This window comes from Buteo buteo, chromosome 6 (assembly GCF_964188355.1).
Source record: "Buteo buteo chromosome 6, bButBut1.hap1.1, whole genome shotgun sequence".
Classification (NCBI taxonomy): Eukaryota; Metazoa; Chordata; class Aves; order Accipitriformes; family Accipitridae; genus Buteo; species Buteo buteo.
The window spans coordinates 1,508,214-1,523,928 of NC_134176.1; the positions used below are offsets into that span (position 1 = coordinate 1,508,214).

Sequence of the window (15,715 nt, forward strand, 5' to 3'; positions counted from 1 at the left end):
AATAAACTAGAAAAACCATCTCCTGCCCCGTCTATCTGCCAAATGTGTTTTGAAGTACCTGCTATATCAATGTGTAATAGCAACTTTTAAACTTAAGGAAAGCTAAAACCTAAGTCCTTGATGGGTATTACCTGAATGTCTTTTATTAATGTAGCAAATATGTGAAGAGCTGTCTAACAGTAAACCAAAATTATGTAGGTGCAAGCCCCTCTGGGCCTGAACAGATCATGTTTCTGCAGAGTTACTCAACGATGCTGGTTCTTCACCAGGAGAGAACAGTTTGTATGGGAGCTTTCTAGAGCATGCTCTTCTGCCAAGGAAAGCAGGAACGAGCGGGGTTGTGTGTTCCTTCGATGGTTACTGATTCATCAGGCAGATAATAGTTACGGCTACAGGGACAGATGGGAAATAGCAAGCCACATACTAAAATCCTCTTCCACGGGAGCTTCTAATACCAACAAGGCAAAGACCCTGGAACCTGGTTGCTAGGGTCAGGGTCTTCCAGCCAGCTCACCCCTTCCCAAGAAGGATAAGCATCCTCCTGCTCCACCTCCCCTTCTTTCTAGCTGTCACCTCGCAGGGTTGAGCTATCGATGCTTTTGAGTAGCAGCTCACAAACACGTTACTGCGTTAGAAGGCTAAAGCTACAGCGCATTTATATTCACCACGCAGCAAAAGCATAAAGTTAAGTTTTTCCCCAGGTTTATTTACTAAATTTTCACATTCAATGAAATAGTTACAACAATACTTACAGAGCATTATCACAAGAGCAAACACATTGAGAACACTAGTAAAGACCGAGAATGCAGGTTACAGTTATTTTCCTGTTTAACTTAAATGCCGCTTTTGTAAACAATAACAAAACCAGAACATTGCTGCTAAAAAAGATGTACACATAAAAACATTCTACATACACAAAACTACATATATAATTTTATACTCTCAACCAAAGCACTCTGGTCAAGTCCGAGTACAATTTGGTATTCTCTGTACAATTATTAAATCCTGCTAAAAATTATAGTTATCCTTGGGTTTAAAATACAGCACAGCGCATAAGGCAAAAAAATAGGAATTATCATCCAGTTCTTTGCGTTTCAGTTAAGTATCAAGAATTTAAGGCAAGTTTGGACATTTTGCATTGTTTCATGTAGTGAATGGGGACTTACAGATGGCAGATTCACAAAAGTAACGTGCTATCTCCCAGAAACAGTTAACTGTTTGTAATGTGTACTGGACACATTTGCCCCTCTAGAAATTCCAACTAGACTTTCTGAAAGAAAAGCATTCCTAGTAGGAGAGACTGTCAAGAAGCTTACAGATGAATATCTTTTAAAAAAACCCCAAACAAACAACCGCAAAACACCTCCCCCCCCCAAAAGCAGAAATTCAGGAACTGTATGTACACATATAAACTCATACCCATTTTAAAGTGCTTTGCAGATAATTTTGGGTGATTAAGAAATAGAACTGGATGATAATTTATAGTTGTATGACATCTTATTTGAAGGTCCTTAATTGTTAAACTGCAAGACAGATGTGACAATGAGAGTGTTGTTCTTTAAATGCAGATTTAAACTGATTGTTGTGTCTGATCTTCCTATAACCAAGCACTTCAGTGAACAGGACAACAAGCACCCAGAACAGAAAATGAAGACGGCATGATTTCAAGTGACACGATCCCTAGGTTGATACACTGTTTGATCCATTTCTAGCTAAACAGTTCATCTAATAACAGCAGTATATTTCATTAGGCATTTTTCCCATTCTTCATACCAAGTCTGCATACTAAAAAAAAAAACTGTTTATGCTGCTATCTTAAATTTAGGAATACCACATTACACAATACGGGGTCAACCTCTATGACCTCATTTAACATTACCACTGTCTAGGTGAAGAGAGTGGAACATTTAACAATTTTCAGTGCTTTGACTTCCATAAATGAAAGATATTTGTATAAACATTGAATAACCATCAACACCACCCTGACCTATAGATTTTTTGTTCTGATGAAGTCAAAATTATTTCTATACCTTGCACCAGTCTCTGCTAACTGAAAACAGTGTTTACTAATACTTCCAATCAGAACATGTCTGTGAGCATCTTCATTCATGGAATCCTATTGTAGTTAAACTCTAAAAGGTATGGTATATAGTGAACTGCGCGGAAAGCCTCCTATCAATAAGAGGCATAAACTTGTCTTTTAGCTAAGGAATTTTTCTTTTTTTTAATATTAGTTTGTTAAGTGTCTTTATCTCTGGTGTATATTGGAAAATACGATTATCAATGGCATCTCTGTGAAATAGACTGAAAAGTAAAACAGCACATGTAGGCATTCAGCTTGCGCATTTATCTGAACAGAATGAGAAGGCAACCTATGCAACACGCTGAAACATCTTCCTTAGTCCCCAACCCCAAACCTGCTCCCCTTCATCCTTCTCCCCACACACAAACATGCAACGTACAACCATGTAGCTACTTGTGTCCTATCAACAGATTCACTGGAATAATTAAACCACGCTATTATTGCTATGTAACTAGAATCCTTAGTGGGTCAAATAAACTGCATTGAAAACACTGAAATTGTTAATTTTATTTGCTTTTAAAGTCCTGCTGAATTCTACCAAATTTGAAGAATACATGCAGGATTTCATAATCTGTGCAAACACCTGTTACCTGTGAATAATGTTTTATGGTGAAAACACCCTCGGCTCCTTGACTGTTTAAAATCTGAATGTTAGCGCATGGAAGAACAAGGAACACCACTGTTTGTCTGGCTGCAATTAGCTTTGCAGGAACTTAGAATAAATCAAGCACACTCAAAACTCTCTGCTTAGCACGCTTATAAAGAAATGGCTTTTAAAGCAACTATTTCAAATATTATTGCACCTTCAAAAATAACACTATATGGGCTTGAAAAACAAGGGGAAACAAACATTAATTTAACATGTTAAAACAAGGGGAAAATAACTCTGGATGCAGAAAAACTCTTCAGTACCGGGCCTGGCAATACACACACAGACATCAAAACAGAAATTGAAGATAACCATGATTCATAGTTAAAATTAGAAGACAAACCAAAACATTCTAAATTAGCTAAAATTCATATTTATTCAGTCATCTATTTTAAATAATGGTTATAGCCCACAGCATTGCTTTCTATTTACCTGCCCAAATTTTCACTAAGTTTAGGGCTATCACAAAGTTGTATCTCTCGAGATTCTGGTTAGTCACAGGAACTGACCTTCAGTACTCTGTTACACTGGACACACACTTGGGATGAGCAACTATGTCCCGCGCTTTTCATTCATTGCAACTTGTGTTAAAGGCAAGACTGTCTGAAGAACATGAGATGGGATCTCACTGTTCACTCCCTATTTATGTATTTGTGAGAATAGGAACAATAAACGTAGATCTTCTGGAAAAAAAATAATGTAACAAACTTAGAGCTCATTCAGTATATTGTGTTATTCTTGACAGTTTTCATAGGCACAAATGTATCAAGCAAATAAGAAACAAAAACACTAGAACAATCAAAACGATCATGCTTTATGCATACTGCACTAAAATTGGTAACAGCCTTATCGTTAAGTCCTACATTTAGCACCATTTTTTATCTGAACACTCTGAGAAAGCAATCATACATTCTTTTAAAAAAGGAAGTTATACAGAATATGGACACAAGTGCGCTTGGGAGAAGGATGGGATGGATTCATTTTTGAGTACTTATTTTATATCATGCTATGAATGCTGCTGTGGCATCTTCCGATGCATGACTTTTGTAATTTTTCCTTGCATTACAATTGAAAACACACAGCAGACTAGCAAGATTAAGTCATTTAATCTAGCATTCGGTTATCCACAAAAAGAAAAATATAAAGGAAAGTTAAAAATGTGATTTCTCTTCAGCAGATCCAAAAACTTCATTAAAAGGCAATAAGTTTGCCCTGTAAATTTCTTTTAAATAGTTACTAATTACCATCCCAGGCCTCCTACCAGTAAGTGGGTAACAAAGAAGAGTGTACAGGCAACATACTATGGCATTTATTATTTACAAACCTTGAGATACAGAAACAAGGCAGCCCTTTAGTTACTGTTCATAAAAAAAATTATGAAGCACTGGCGTTTTCTTAGTATGAAGACACAACCAGACAACTATTGGCAAACTGTCCAGTCATACAACACATTCACACATCTCTCACCCCAAGCACAGTAAACTTCATGTTTCATAGAGGCAGGAGGAAGAGAGAAAAGCTCTAGAAAGTGAAAGGGTTAGATATACACTAAGTTTTCTAACCATATGCCAGGCATGTACAGTACTCTCTAAAATTCACTGCCATTAACAGGATGCTATCTAAACCCAGCTGGTAATAAGCTTTCCATTCCTTCTGCCCGTGTCACTAAAGTACCAAAGGCAAATTACCGGAAGAAAACAAATCCTTCCTCATTTCAGTCCCAGCTTCACCACGTTCCTCCAGCTTTCCAACTTCAGAAAACACGGCTTATGGTCTCTGCCAGCGGGGTTTACTTTCAAGCAGATTAAGCTCCATCTTTGCATCAAGTCCGCAGAGTCCTGCTTTTCATCAAAGTGCAGTCAAACCAAAATTGCATCGACAGTACATCATCCCAGCAGAGTCCAGCCAGGTATCTGAGATGGGATCGTATTTCTGGACAGTGTTCAGATAGGATGACCCTGAATGACCTCCAACCACATAAAGGTAGTTATCAATTACAGCTGCACCAACTCCTATTGGAAAGAAAAAAAAAAAAAAAAAGATTGCACAATCACCAAGTGTGGAAATAAGTAGTATTTTTGTTCCTAATTGGAACCACCTCCCCACACCTGAAGGCTGAACAGACAAGTTCTCACAGCTTCTCCTTCTTTGGGCTGTCTTTAAAGAAAACGAAAAGTCATTCTCTGTTCAGGTCTTACACTCCTTTTTGATTTTTCTCGTGCCCCTTCCTATGACAAAACAATGCTCTTCTGTCCCAATACTCCTTGTCACGGAGACAGAAGAGAGGATGCACTACCAAGTCTCAACATAAACTAAAATACTACAGAACGGTAACCACAAAATTGCTGAAATTAACTCAAAATTACTGAAAAAATAGAAGATAAAGTAGAAATATTACTTCATGTTATTTTTGTTACAGCTCAGTATTAATAAACTGGACTATAATTAAAATTAGAAAAATAAATACTCATTCTTTCACAGAGCTGATTAAGAGATCTTTGGTCCAGTTCACAAAGTACAGTGCTCTGCAGACAAATCACTGCAACTTTATTGCAGCTTCTATCAGGTCAAACAGCAATTTATTTCTGAAAGGATATCTGAGTTAACTGCTGAGAGGTTTGTACGTCCCTACCTGTTCTGGGTTCCTTCATAGGTCGACACACAGTCCACTGATTTTGATGAGGATCATATCTCTCAATGCTGGATAGGTGAGACACACCATTGTGTCCACCGACTACAAAAATGAAGCCCAGCATGACACCGACACCGAAGTTTATTCGCTTATCAGCCATTGAAGCTACTGTCTCCCATGAGTTTTTACTTGGATCATAACGCTCCATGCTGCAAACACAAACAACTTGTGAGGCTCGGATTTTAGTGATATTTAAATTTCACTCCATGAGAAATCTGCATTTGTCAGAGGGTACATCTAGTTCTGCCAACCAATATTACCACGCACAGGAATAACGTAACACTAAGAAAGAGTGCTTGAGCTGATGGAAAATTTTGCAGTGTGGTTGCTTTGCGCTACCCAATGGTAGCACACAAGAAACTAAAGCCAGTGTTATCACCTCAGAAGCATCGATCACGTCCTAGGGTCCTTTGACAACACGAAGCAGCTGGAGGGTCTCAACAGTGTTGCCAAAAAGCAGTTTTAACATATTTCATCCTGACAACACAGAGACTGCAGTTCAGCCGCTTCTCTGATGTCCTCATGCCACTACCCCAGATCTTCAGGTGACAAATTGAAACAAAGCAAGATTTTTCAAAGCTGGTCTCGGAACCGAGAGCTCTTTCCAGGGTGACTGCTGCTATTTATTAAAAAGGCAAGTCATGAAAAACTGTACACAATGCAGATCTGAAGTGTATCTATTTGGGTAACACATCAAATCAAAAACTTCCCGGAGGCTTGCCTGAAAATAACAGACAGAGAGGGAAAAAAAAGTGGAGAGCATATCCCTCAGGAAAAGCAGTAAAGAAGTTGCTGATCAAAACACTAAGGATAGAAGAGGCCTTCAGGATAAAATGGAAATGAATTATCATCATCATTATTACTTTTTTTAATCGCTGGAGCTGTACAGATGGTCAGAGTCATTAACACACTCATGGCACGTAGCCATTCCCTGTCCAAAGTGTAGCTTCAGTAGCATGAGGGGGCAGAAAAGAGGGGAAGAGAAAATCAGAAGCACTACAGAGTTGGAGAGAAGGCGCTTAATTACACAGCAGTCAGCTTTCTTTTAATGCTAGAGCTTGTATGAGTCTAGTGACTGTATGGCATGGCATATTACTTGCGCCCTTGAATAATTAATAAACCAAAAAATATTCAATAAAAAGTAAATTAAATTTAAAAAGGCAAATAATGAAATATCAGATTCCAGTAACTCTACAGGAGCTGCTGGCAATTCCTTTCTGACTGAGGAAGAGAGCAGATGTGATACAAGGAGTGAGGCTACTGCAGAATTTTAATGTTGTTAAGAGCTTCCCCTTTAAAGCCACCAGCTTGATAAAGACATTCCCTATTGCTCCAGTGATAAGTCCTACCTTTCCTGAAAGGAGGTTACCGAGTTTACCTTTCAGAGGCCTGCATGCATACTGAGAATTCAACTTTTGGGCACCACTTCTGGCAATAGCAAGGGCTTGATTATCTTCTTTTTTTTTTTATGGTCTGTGCAACAAGGCTGCAGTGGAGTCAGCATCCCAGAGGTCCCACAGTACCTCCTGGTACGCCTGCTCTACTTTGCTACTGACTTTGCTTTAAGCTACTATTAAAGCTGATAGTTCTGTGTGGTACAAAGATGGTACGGAGCTAAGAATGACCACATAGAACAACAGCGCAGCTTAATTATTCTGGGTCAAATTCCCATGTGAAGAAATCCTAGAGTCAACAGAAAATTTTTAGAGATGGTTTGCTTGTCTATTAAGTATTTCAACTGCTATCACCTTTCATAATTTAAAATATAAGAAGTCAGAATAACATCACATTAAGTTTCATAAAATCCTGTCACAACCATACCAAACAGTTTAAGTTATTGCTGTTTTTATTTCAGTAATTTAAAAAATTGTTTGCATTTTCCAAATGAAAACTACTTAGCTATACTTCCCTATTTGGAAATTAATCCTTTGCTTCATAAACTGTTTTATATAAAAACATATCAAGTATGAAAAGCACAATTAATGATTAGTGCAATGTCGTTATATTACACTGTTAAACAATCAATGCATCCCTTCCTATAAGCAAGATTTTCATTTTCATTCTTTATTCAGCTATTTAGACTTGTAGTTATTAATTTGCTTCCTGGAGGGACATATGGCTGATTTGTTCCCATTTTAATGAAGAAGAGAGTACAAATGATTTCTTTGCATAACTAAATGCCCCTGTCTATCCAAACAGAGCGATGTGGAACAGAACAATTAAAGAGCATGCTGGTGCCAGGAAACCTCCTTGTGAATGCCAGGGCTGAAGCAAGCCCACTTCTACCCAAGAGCCAGACCAGTAATCACCATCCTGAACTTTATTATTATCATTAAGACTACTTTAATATTCCGAGGTATATATTTATTTTGTGTATATTAAGCATGTGAAAAATCCTTTTTATTTCAAATCAGTGTTTTCAATGTTAAAGCTAACGATGCTTCCTAATATTCTGCAGGCTTGCAGTACAAGGATTTATATAGCGCTGGCCCAGTGCTAAGCAAGCCTCTCCCAAGAGCTCAGTAACGGAGGTGCATCGCCATGACACAGATAAAAGTACACTACCTTGGGGCCTGAGCAAATAAGCCCACACCATACTGATCTGCTGAGTTAACCAGCTTGGGTGTCTACAAGGTCAGGTGTCTTGCACCACCTTGCTTAGTAACATGCACATATGTCTTTGTCTTTACCATTTTCCCTTCTTAGGGATTAAAAAAATAAAAACCAACAAAAAAACCAACCCAAACAAACCAGCTCTGAGCTGGAACACGTAAAGGTAAGTTAAAAGAAAGACTTCCCAGTTGAATTATCAGACTGACACTGCAGAACAAGGATTAATGAGGCCCACTATGAATTACCAATCTATCTTAGAGTAATTTTTAATTGGCTGCTGAACACGAGCTTAACAGTGAATTTTGCTGCTTTCCAGCTTATGACACTGAGCTACACACATCAAAAGCACATACCTGTTCATATGGGCAGGACCATAACCACCAATGGCATATATCATTCCGTCCAAGACAGCCGCAGCAAAACAACTTCTTGTTTTGTTCATTGGGGCCACTAGCTGCCACTCCTTCACTTTAGGAATGTATTTCTCTACAGTTCGTAAATAAGACTGCCCATCATAACCACCTAAGGCGTAGAGTTCTCCTGCCAGAACTACCACTCCCAGAGTACTCCGGCTCTCAAACATCCTTTCAAGAGATGTCCAAGTGTTCGTATCAGGGTCCCAGCACTCCACTGAATTCTCATGCTTTCGGTAACTGATGCCTTGACACACGTGGGTTGCAATCCCTCCTACAACATATATTTTCTGGTCTAGGACACATATTCCAAATTCATAGCGGGGAATGCTAAGAGGTGCCAGGCCTATCCAGGAGTCATTCTGGGGAAAATACATTTCAACACTGAAATAGAAAAACAAAGATTATGTGAGCAAACCTAACTTTCTGAAGCTCTGTGAAGTGCAAATGAGCATCAAGGAACACAGTCTTAAGACTACTTCTTATGTCTCATCTGATGTTTGCCATTTCTTCCAATAGCCCAAATGTAAGCTAAAATGAAATGCTGTTTACTGTTCCAAAGAGTTAAAAACCCAGAGCCTCACAGCATACGGTGCGATGCAGCAACACAGCAAGTAGCCACGGCACCAAGTCTGAGACCCGAAAGGATGAATTTTGAAAGTACAAACCAGGCAGACTACAGAGAAGGCAGGAGAGCACCCTGGATAATGCGAGGGAAGACAAAACAGTGTTGATGCCACAGCAGCTTTTGGAGGTAGGCTGTGATTGTGGTAAACTAAAAATACAAACCGAAGGGATAAGAAGGGTAAACTGAAAAAAAGTCAGAACAGCCACAGAGATGGGAGAGACAGAGAAAAAAAGAGAATTAGAGAGGGGGAAGCACATGTCTATATATACATACAAACATACATTTAGAAAGTACAATCTGTAGTTTTATAAATACATATTTTACATGCATTGTATAATTTAAATGAAATGTCAGAGTAAAACAAACTAATTTGAAAAATCTGTTTTCAAAATACTGCTTATTTGCATTTCCTTTTAATTATACTCAGTGTTAAGAGTATGGTGGGTCTAGCCTATCATGTAAAAAGTCTAGTCAACCTACCTAAATAGTTTGGTTAACAAATTACTTCAATGATTTAAAAGAATATCTAGTACACAGGAAATACGACCTGTTCAAAAAACATACAACAAAATGAAGCCACTGGAGAGCTGGTAGCCACTGGCTAAGAACCTAGAAGCAGGGACTGCTGAAACACGAGACTGGGTCTTGGCAGCAGCAATTAGAAAAAGAACAGTACTACATACATTCTATGTAATTTTGTTATTATGAAGCAGTGGCTAACTTTAAAGTGAAAAGCCAGTCTTCCTGCAAGTAGAAATGAAAAGTAGAATGACAATAGTGGAATTAAGGTTTCCTACTTCACGATTGTAATTGTATTAGGAATTATCCATTTAATCAATCTGTGACTTTTTTTTTATTTCTAAGTCAAGGGCAATTGTTTAAACTTAATTATTAACTGAAACAACAGTTTAGAAAAGACTAATACGAATAATAAATAAAGGAAGGCCAAATTTTGGTATGCATTAAAACGTGGTTAACAGTAGTAAAGAGCATTTTTGTTTAAAAAAAAAAATCAAAATAATCCAGACTACATGGTATGTAATATTGTTACAGTCATTGAAGAAGCTGTGAAAGAAACAGAGCTGAAGAATATCAGACGACGACTTTATTCACTCAAACAGATTTTTTTATTATCCCCTTTACTTTTTAAATCTGTAAACCCAACAATTTCCAGTCTCAACATCTAGTTTACTATTGATCCCTATTATCGGGAAAGTTAACTTCAAATAACTTTGACAACATCTCTAAACACAGGGAAAAAGAACATACAGATCTTCCTAGGTTTTTAAATGTATGTATATACATGCAAGCATGGAACTGTCACAGAAAAAAAATATCTCAGAGTAAAATATCATCCCAGAATTCAGCTGTAGAACCAGTTCGGGTAGTCTGCCATAACACAGAAAACATTTACTGACCTGATAAGGGTACATTCAACAGCAAAGCACTATATGTGTATGTATAAGCATGCATACATATGCAGACCCACACACAGTTTAACTACCATTTCTGGAAATGTTAATACAATGTTATAAGTAACCCCAACCATACCCGTATGGGGAAGAAAGCTATTTTTCTCTCTATTACATTCCTTTTGCTCACATGATTAGCCTCAGTGATGTACTCCAGTAACTGAGGAGGAGGTTCGTTTTGAAAACCAGGTAAAGAAAGATGGGCACTTCTCTGTTTCTGCCAGCACGGACACAGATACCTACTCAGCAGCAGAGGTTAAAGGCATGATTACATTATGATCAAGAATGTGACATTGCTAAGAATTACCTCTTCGCCCTTCTCTGAATAAGTCTTTTAATTCCAAGGACTTTTGAGTTATCAGGAAGCATATTTCTCATGTATTAGGTTAAATTTTATGACTTGATTCTCTGGAATAATAATAGGTCAGGGAAAAATTATGTAAAATGAAAAAACCTGAAAGGATAAAGAATCATAGAATGGTTTGGGTTGGAAGAGACCTGAAAGATCACCTACTTCCAACCCCCCTGCCATGGGCAGGGACACCTTCCACTAGACCAGGTTGCTCAGAGCCCCATCCAACCTGGCCTTGAACACTGCCAGGGATGGGGCATCCACAACCTCTCTGGGCAACCTGTTCCACTGCCTTACCACCCTCACTGTGAGGAAAGTGAAGCAGCAGCATACAAACTCTTATTAACCACTTTTATTGACCAAATTTCTCAATCAATAGAATTAAAATGGTAAGATTTTATAGCCATTGGTGTTGGCACAAACAAAACCCCGTAACACTGAAGATTACTCATGGAATCAAAAAGCATTTTGAATTCAGCGCTCACCCTTGTTCCAAAAAAATCTACTTATGAGTTCTTATGAAGGAAAGCAGTAACTACAGTCCTGCAAACCACAGCTCGTCAATGATTGTCTTAATCCTGACCCAGGGCGGTAACGAACATGCGCGAACGTCACACCACCCAAGTGCTGCAACAACTTGACTATTACTTACCTTTCCAAACACGCAAACAGTCCAGCTTTTCCTCCTACAGCACAAAGAACTTTAGGAGCACAGCGAGGTCGTGTCATCAACATGGTCTGGTGTGAAAGTCTGTGTTCAGGCATAAAGTGGTATTTTAGGGCCTCATTTAGCAGATGTTTACAAGTGTGGTCATCACGAATGAGATGGTTCGCTTCGTATAACCTTGTGAGAAACTTGACGCTCAGCAGTGGCAACCGAACGCAATGTAGCAGCTGTGCCAAGTACTTCTGTCGCTCCTGCACATCATATTTGATCCAGGACTCCAGTGCATAAAAAACGGTTTCTTCTGTCACAACATTCAAGCAGTCATTGGAAACAATTTCATCCAACTCAGAATGCGTAAGCTCAAAAAATTCTTCTGTCTGACAAACATCTTCAAAGTTTTGACAAATGTACTTGTTAGCAGCCAAGTAGAGGTCATGGCAGCCGTAGGTCTCTGCAAAACGAGAAATCCCGATGCAATTGCCGGGATCAAGCTGGCTTTCAAGAAATGCACAACACTCCTTCACTACCAGTTTGATCTGGAGAAGATTCGCAGCTGGAAGAAGCGACTCTACAGTGTCTTGTGAGATAAACACAGTTCCTGTGTAGGCATACTCCACGATGGCCTGCAGGGCTGCCTCATCAATGCACTGGAACTCCACCTCCGAGTTCTCCTTCTCAGAAAGGTTCCCAGTGAACATGGCTTTGAAGTATGGACTGATGCTGGCAAGCACCACTTTGTGGGCATGGATCTTGACATCGCCAACTCTCAGGATAATGTCACAGAGCTCGTGATGTTGGCGAAGGAGGTTCAAGCCTTGCAGAAGCTGTTCAGAATGCAAGTGGGTTAAGTTGGCAAGCATGTAGGTTGGAGACGACTGGTCCATCTGTGACAAACAGAATTTTTAATGCATTACTCAGGGCTTCATTTCAACAACTTCATTACTCATGTTACTTAGACATGCCATACATAACATTTAAAAAATATTGTTCCATTTTTGCTTTTATCTTAATTAGGTTTATTACTTTCCAATTTACTTTTTCAATCCTCATGTGCTATGCTGTTGCATGCAAGTTAAATCCAGGACAATCAAATGTTTATTAATAGTCTATGTTATATTAAACTTTGCCTTAAAAAAAACAAAACAAAAACAACCACCACCCTTTTTTTTGTTGTTGTTGTTCTGGAGTAAAATGCATATTATCTAAAGCGTTGAATACACGATAGGATTCTACATGAGATATTTGAGAGAACTGAACAGTGACTGAAATAAAAATAGAGATAAACAAAGAATGGCACTGGCTCATTTGAGACAAAGTTTTAAAAGTTCTTAAACTACTTTCTGCTACTTGCCTTGCGGCCTACTTAGCGCTACTGTGGTGCAGCCAAGCCCTGCTGCGCTTCCCCTCCGAGCAGTGCTGTGGGCAGGGCCCCACCAGTCAGCAGGGACCAGCTCTCCGTTCCTCCTTCCTCACCCGGAACAGCAGAGTCCCTCCCTCTGCACAGAGGGGCAAAAAAGACCCACAGAGCCAGTGGGGCCCTGGGCTGCAAGAAGAGGGGTGCTGGAGCAGAGGTTTCTGTACTCTGAATGGGCAGAGGAGCACAGGAGAAGGGGGAGATCCTTGCCTCGCCTCACTGAGTGGCTTCTGCCATGAGAGAAAATCCCCAGTGGACATGCCCTCAGCCTCCGGAGAGATCAGAGCCAGGGAAGGCTGGGAGCTGGGCCTGCCCCCATCATCAAGAGACAAGGGGTGGGAGCTGGTGAGGTGCTTCCCAGGGTGATCAAGGGAGCAGGTCCTAGGTGGACAGGCTGAGCATCCTGGCGTCTTATCACTGTTTGCACGTCCTCATGGCACCGGCAGCTACCCACTCTCCCTAACATCACTAGCAAGGGCAGAGAGAAGGATCCTCGTTCCTACCTACAGCTCCACAAAACCCCTGAACATTTCTTCCAAAAAGTTTTAGTTTGCATCGTGACACTTGAAGGCACTATGATACCTGTTCTAATTTCAGGATCATTAAAATTCAAATGGTGCTGCCCACCACTACCTGTTGGAGAAGCAGTTCTTCAGCTCTTTATTCAGACTGAATTATTATACCGGTGAGAGGGTGGAGGGTACGAATGCATCAGGATCCTGGACCACGAGGAAATATAACTATTGTTCTACAGAGAACACTGCAACCATCCAATTTCTGAACTGAAAAGCTGATTTAATTTTGATTTGCTAAATGACTACACAAACTTCGAGACCTTGCTTTTTTTATCTTATTATTAAGAAGTTCATCATTTTTACAGCTCCTTAACTGACATCTAATTTGCAGTGAGCCTACTTACAAAGTGCTTAATCTGAAAGAATAAAATTAGCTGCCAACGTTTAAGTACAGAACATAATAGCACTGACAGAGAAGTGAAGGCTTACAGCTAGGGATAGAAAACCTCTTGCCCATTAAGAGATAAGTAAGCTCACCTCTCTCCTCCTACAACCCTATACTGGAAAAAAACCCCATATCTAAAAGAAAGTCTTTTAAGCATATCTGCAAAAGGCAAGATCCCATACAACAACATTTTCCATATAACAACATTTTTGCAGCACAAATTACATGGGGGGGGGGGGAAGAGCTGTTCAGCAGCTAAAACACTTTCCTTTCCTTTTGTGTTTCTGCTCAGTTCATAACCGGATTGTACGTATACACAGAAATCATAAAACACAAGGTAACACCACATGGAAGGAAAAAGGAATGGTTACAGTTCAGATGCAAAACCTGTAAAACCAGTTATAAATAACTATATTTACGTTATTCTGCAGAAATAAAACTTTTTGTAGCAACTTGGTAGAGGTGCCTACTGTTGCATCTCGCATGCCTCCTGCATGGCAATGCTTGCCCACGCCACGTATTTGCATGTGTTTATTTTGTTGCTGAGCAAGGAATCAGAAGCCGGAAGATTAACCAGCCCTGAAGAACGGATGCTAGTACAACGATCTGCGCTCACAACACAAATCAAATGGTTGCCCCTAGGCTCTGGACTACCAGATCCTTTTCACAGTCCGTAGATCAGACTTATCTTGAATAGCAGGGAAGGAGTTACTGGAAATAAAAAGGCTAACCAGAAATGTAAGTACTTAAGCTTGCTTACTGAAGGTTTTTACTCTTCTAAAAACCATGGTAGGTGACGATACCCAGTAAGCCATGCAGAGCACAGCGTTTTCTGTATGTGAAAACAGCAAGAAGAGCTCCAGGCGCTTTTCTGTTTGAAGGCGGCGTTGAAGTGCTCGCCAGTTCCTTATTTAGGCTACAAAATGGTTGGAGCCCGTAAGCGACTCGCCTGGTTTTGTTACTCACCAGAGAGCACAAAACCTCAAAAGCACCCGCCCCAAGTGCCGAGCTAACTTTGGTTCTAAACACCTGACACATCACAAAAAAAACCCAAACCAAAACCACCTTCTGCGCGCCAGAAAAAGCGCAAGAAACAACTCGCAAAGCATAAACCGTCTGCCTTATGAAATTTTAGCCTCTCCACGCCGTCGCACTTGACCCCTTGTGCTTAAGCTCCAGTCCCGGGCTGTTTCAACGGGGGGGGGGGGGGGCGGCGGGGCGGGGATCCTCAGCGATCGCTCCGGGACTGCCACTCCCGTCTCCCCCCCCCCACCCAAAGCTGCACACTCGGCCGCGGGGTCCCGCTGCGTCGCGGCGGGGCCGGGCTCACCTGAGGGCGGGGGGGTGGCGCAGGCCGCGGCCAGGCCCTGGCCCGCGGTAGCCGCCGCCGCCGCCGCCGCCGCCGCCTCGGTCGCCTCCGCTCCTCCCGCAGCGCCCGGCAGCGGCGCGCGTCACTTCCGGGCGCCACCACCCCGCGCTCTCTACCAATCAGCGGCGGGGAAGCGCCGCGCACCCACCGTCCCCCGGGCACACCCCACACCGTGGAAGGAGGAAAGGGGTGAGGTGGGGGGGAAGAAGGCGGCTCCTTCCCCTTCAGCAGCGCAGCGCCGGTAACACCCGGCTCACCGCCCCGCGTCTCTCGGCTTCTTCCGCTCCTCACCCGCTCTCCGCAGCGGCGGCGTAGGCGAAGCGAGAAAGCATCGACTCTTGTGCCGTCGCCACCGCTTTCTCCCCCCCCGCCCTTGCGCCGTGGGCGGTGCCGCGCAGGCGCG

At 41.1% G+C, this 15,715-nt stretch overlaps 1 protein-coding gene across 4 annotated transcripts; it reads right to left on the bottom strand.

The window, feature by feature from the left end:
- Positions 1 to 680: 680 nt before the first annotated feature.
- On the bottom strand, positions 681 to 15,671 carry KLHL28 (kelch like family member 28). 4 transcript variants are annotated; one of them, XR_012650606.1, is made up of 6 exons: positions 15,274 to 15,455; positions 11,555 to 12,453; positions 8,391 to 8,834; positions 5,365 to 5,573; positions 4,421 to 4,744; positions 681 to 3,415 (listed from the first exon to the last, which is right to left on the bottom strand). XR_012650606.1 is itself a non-coding variant. In XM_075029409.1 (5 exons), exons 2-5 carry the CDS (start codon positions 12,451 to 12,453, stop codon positions 4,581 to 4,583), a joined length of 1,716 nt encoding a protein of 571 aa, XP_074885510.1. In that variant the 5' UTR covers positions 15,604 to 15,671; the 3' UTR covers positions 681 to 4,580. The 4 variants fall into 4 exon arrangements, 3 of the variants coding, with proteins under 3 accessions (XP_074885510.1, XP_074885507.1, XP_074885509.1); XM_075029409.1 differs by lacking the exon at positions 15,274 to 15,455 and adding an exon at positions 15,604 to 15,671 and having other exon boundaries at positions 681 to 4,744; XM_075029406.1 differs by having other exon boundaries at positions 681 to 4,744.
- Between the last annotated feature and the right edge of the window lie 44 nt (positions 15,672 to 15,715).

Coding starts and splice junctions, on each gene's coding strand:
- KLHL28 (XM_075029409.1), bottom strand. CDS start 12,453: ATGGACCAGTCGTCTCCAACCTACATGCTTGCCAACTTAACCCACTTG. Junction 5,574..8,390: donor GGTCCTGCCCATATGAACAG/GTATGTGCTTTT, acceptor TTGTGTTTGCAG/CATGGAGCGTTATGATCCAA. Junction 4,745..5,364: donor TATGAAGGAACCCAGAACAG/GTAGGGACGTAC, acceptor TCTTTCCAATAG/GAGTTGGTGCAGCTGTAATT.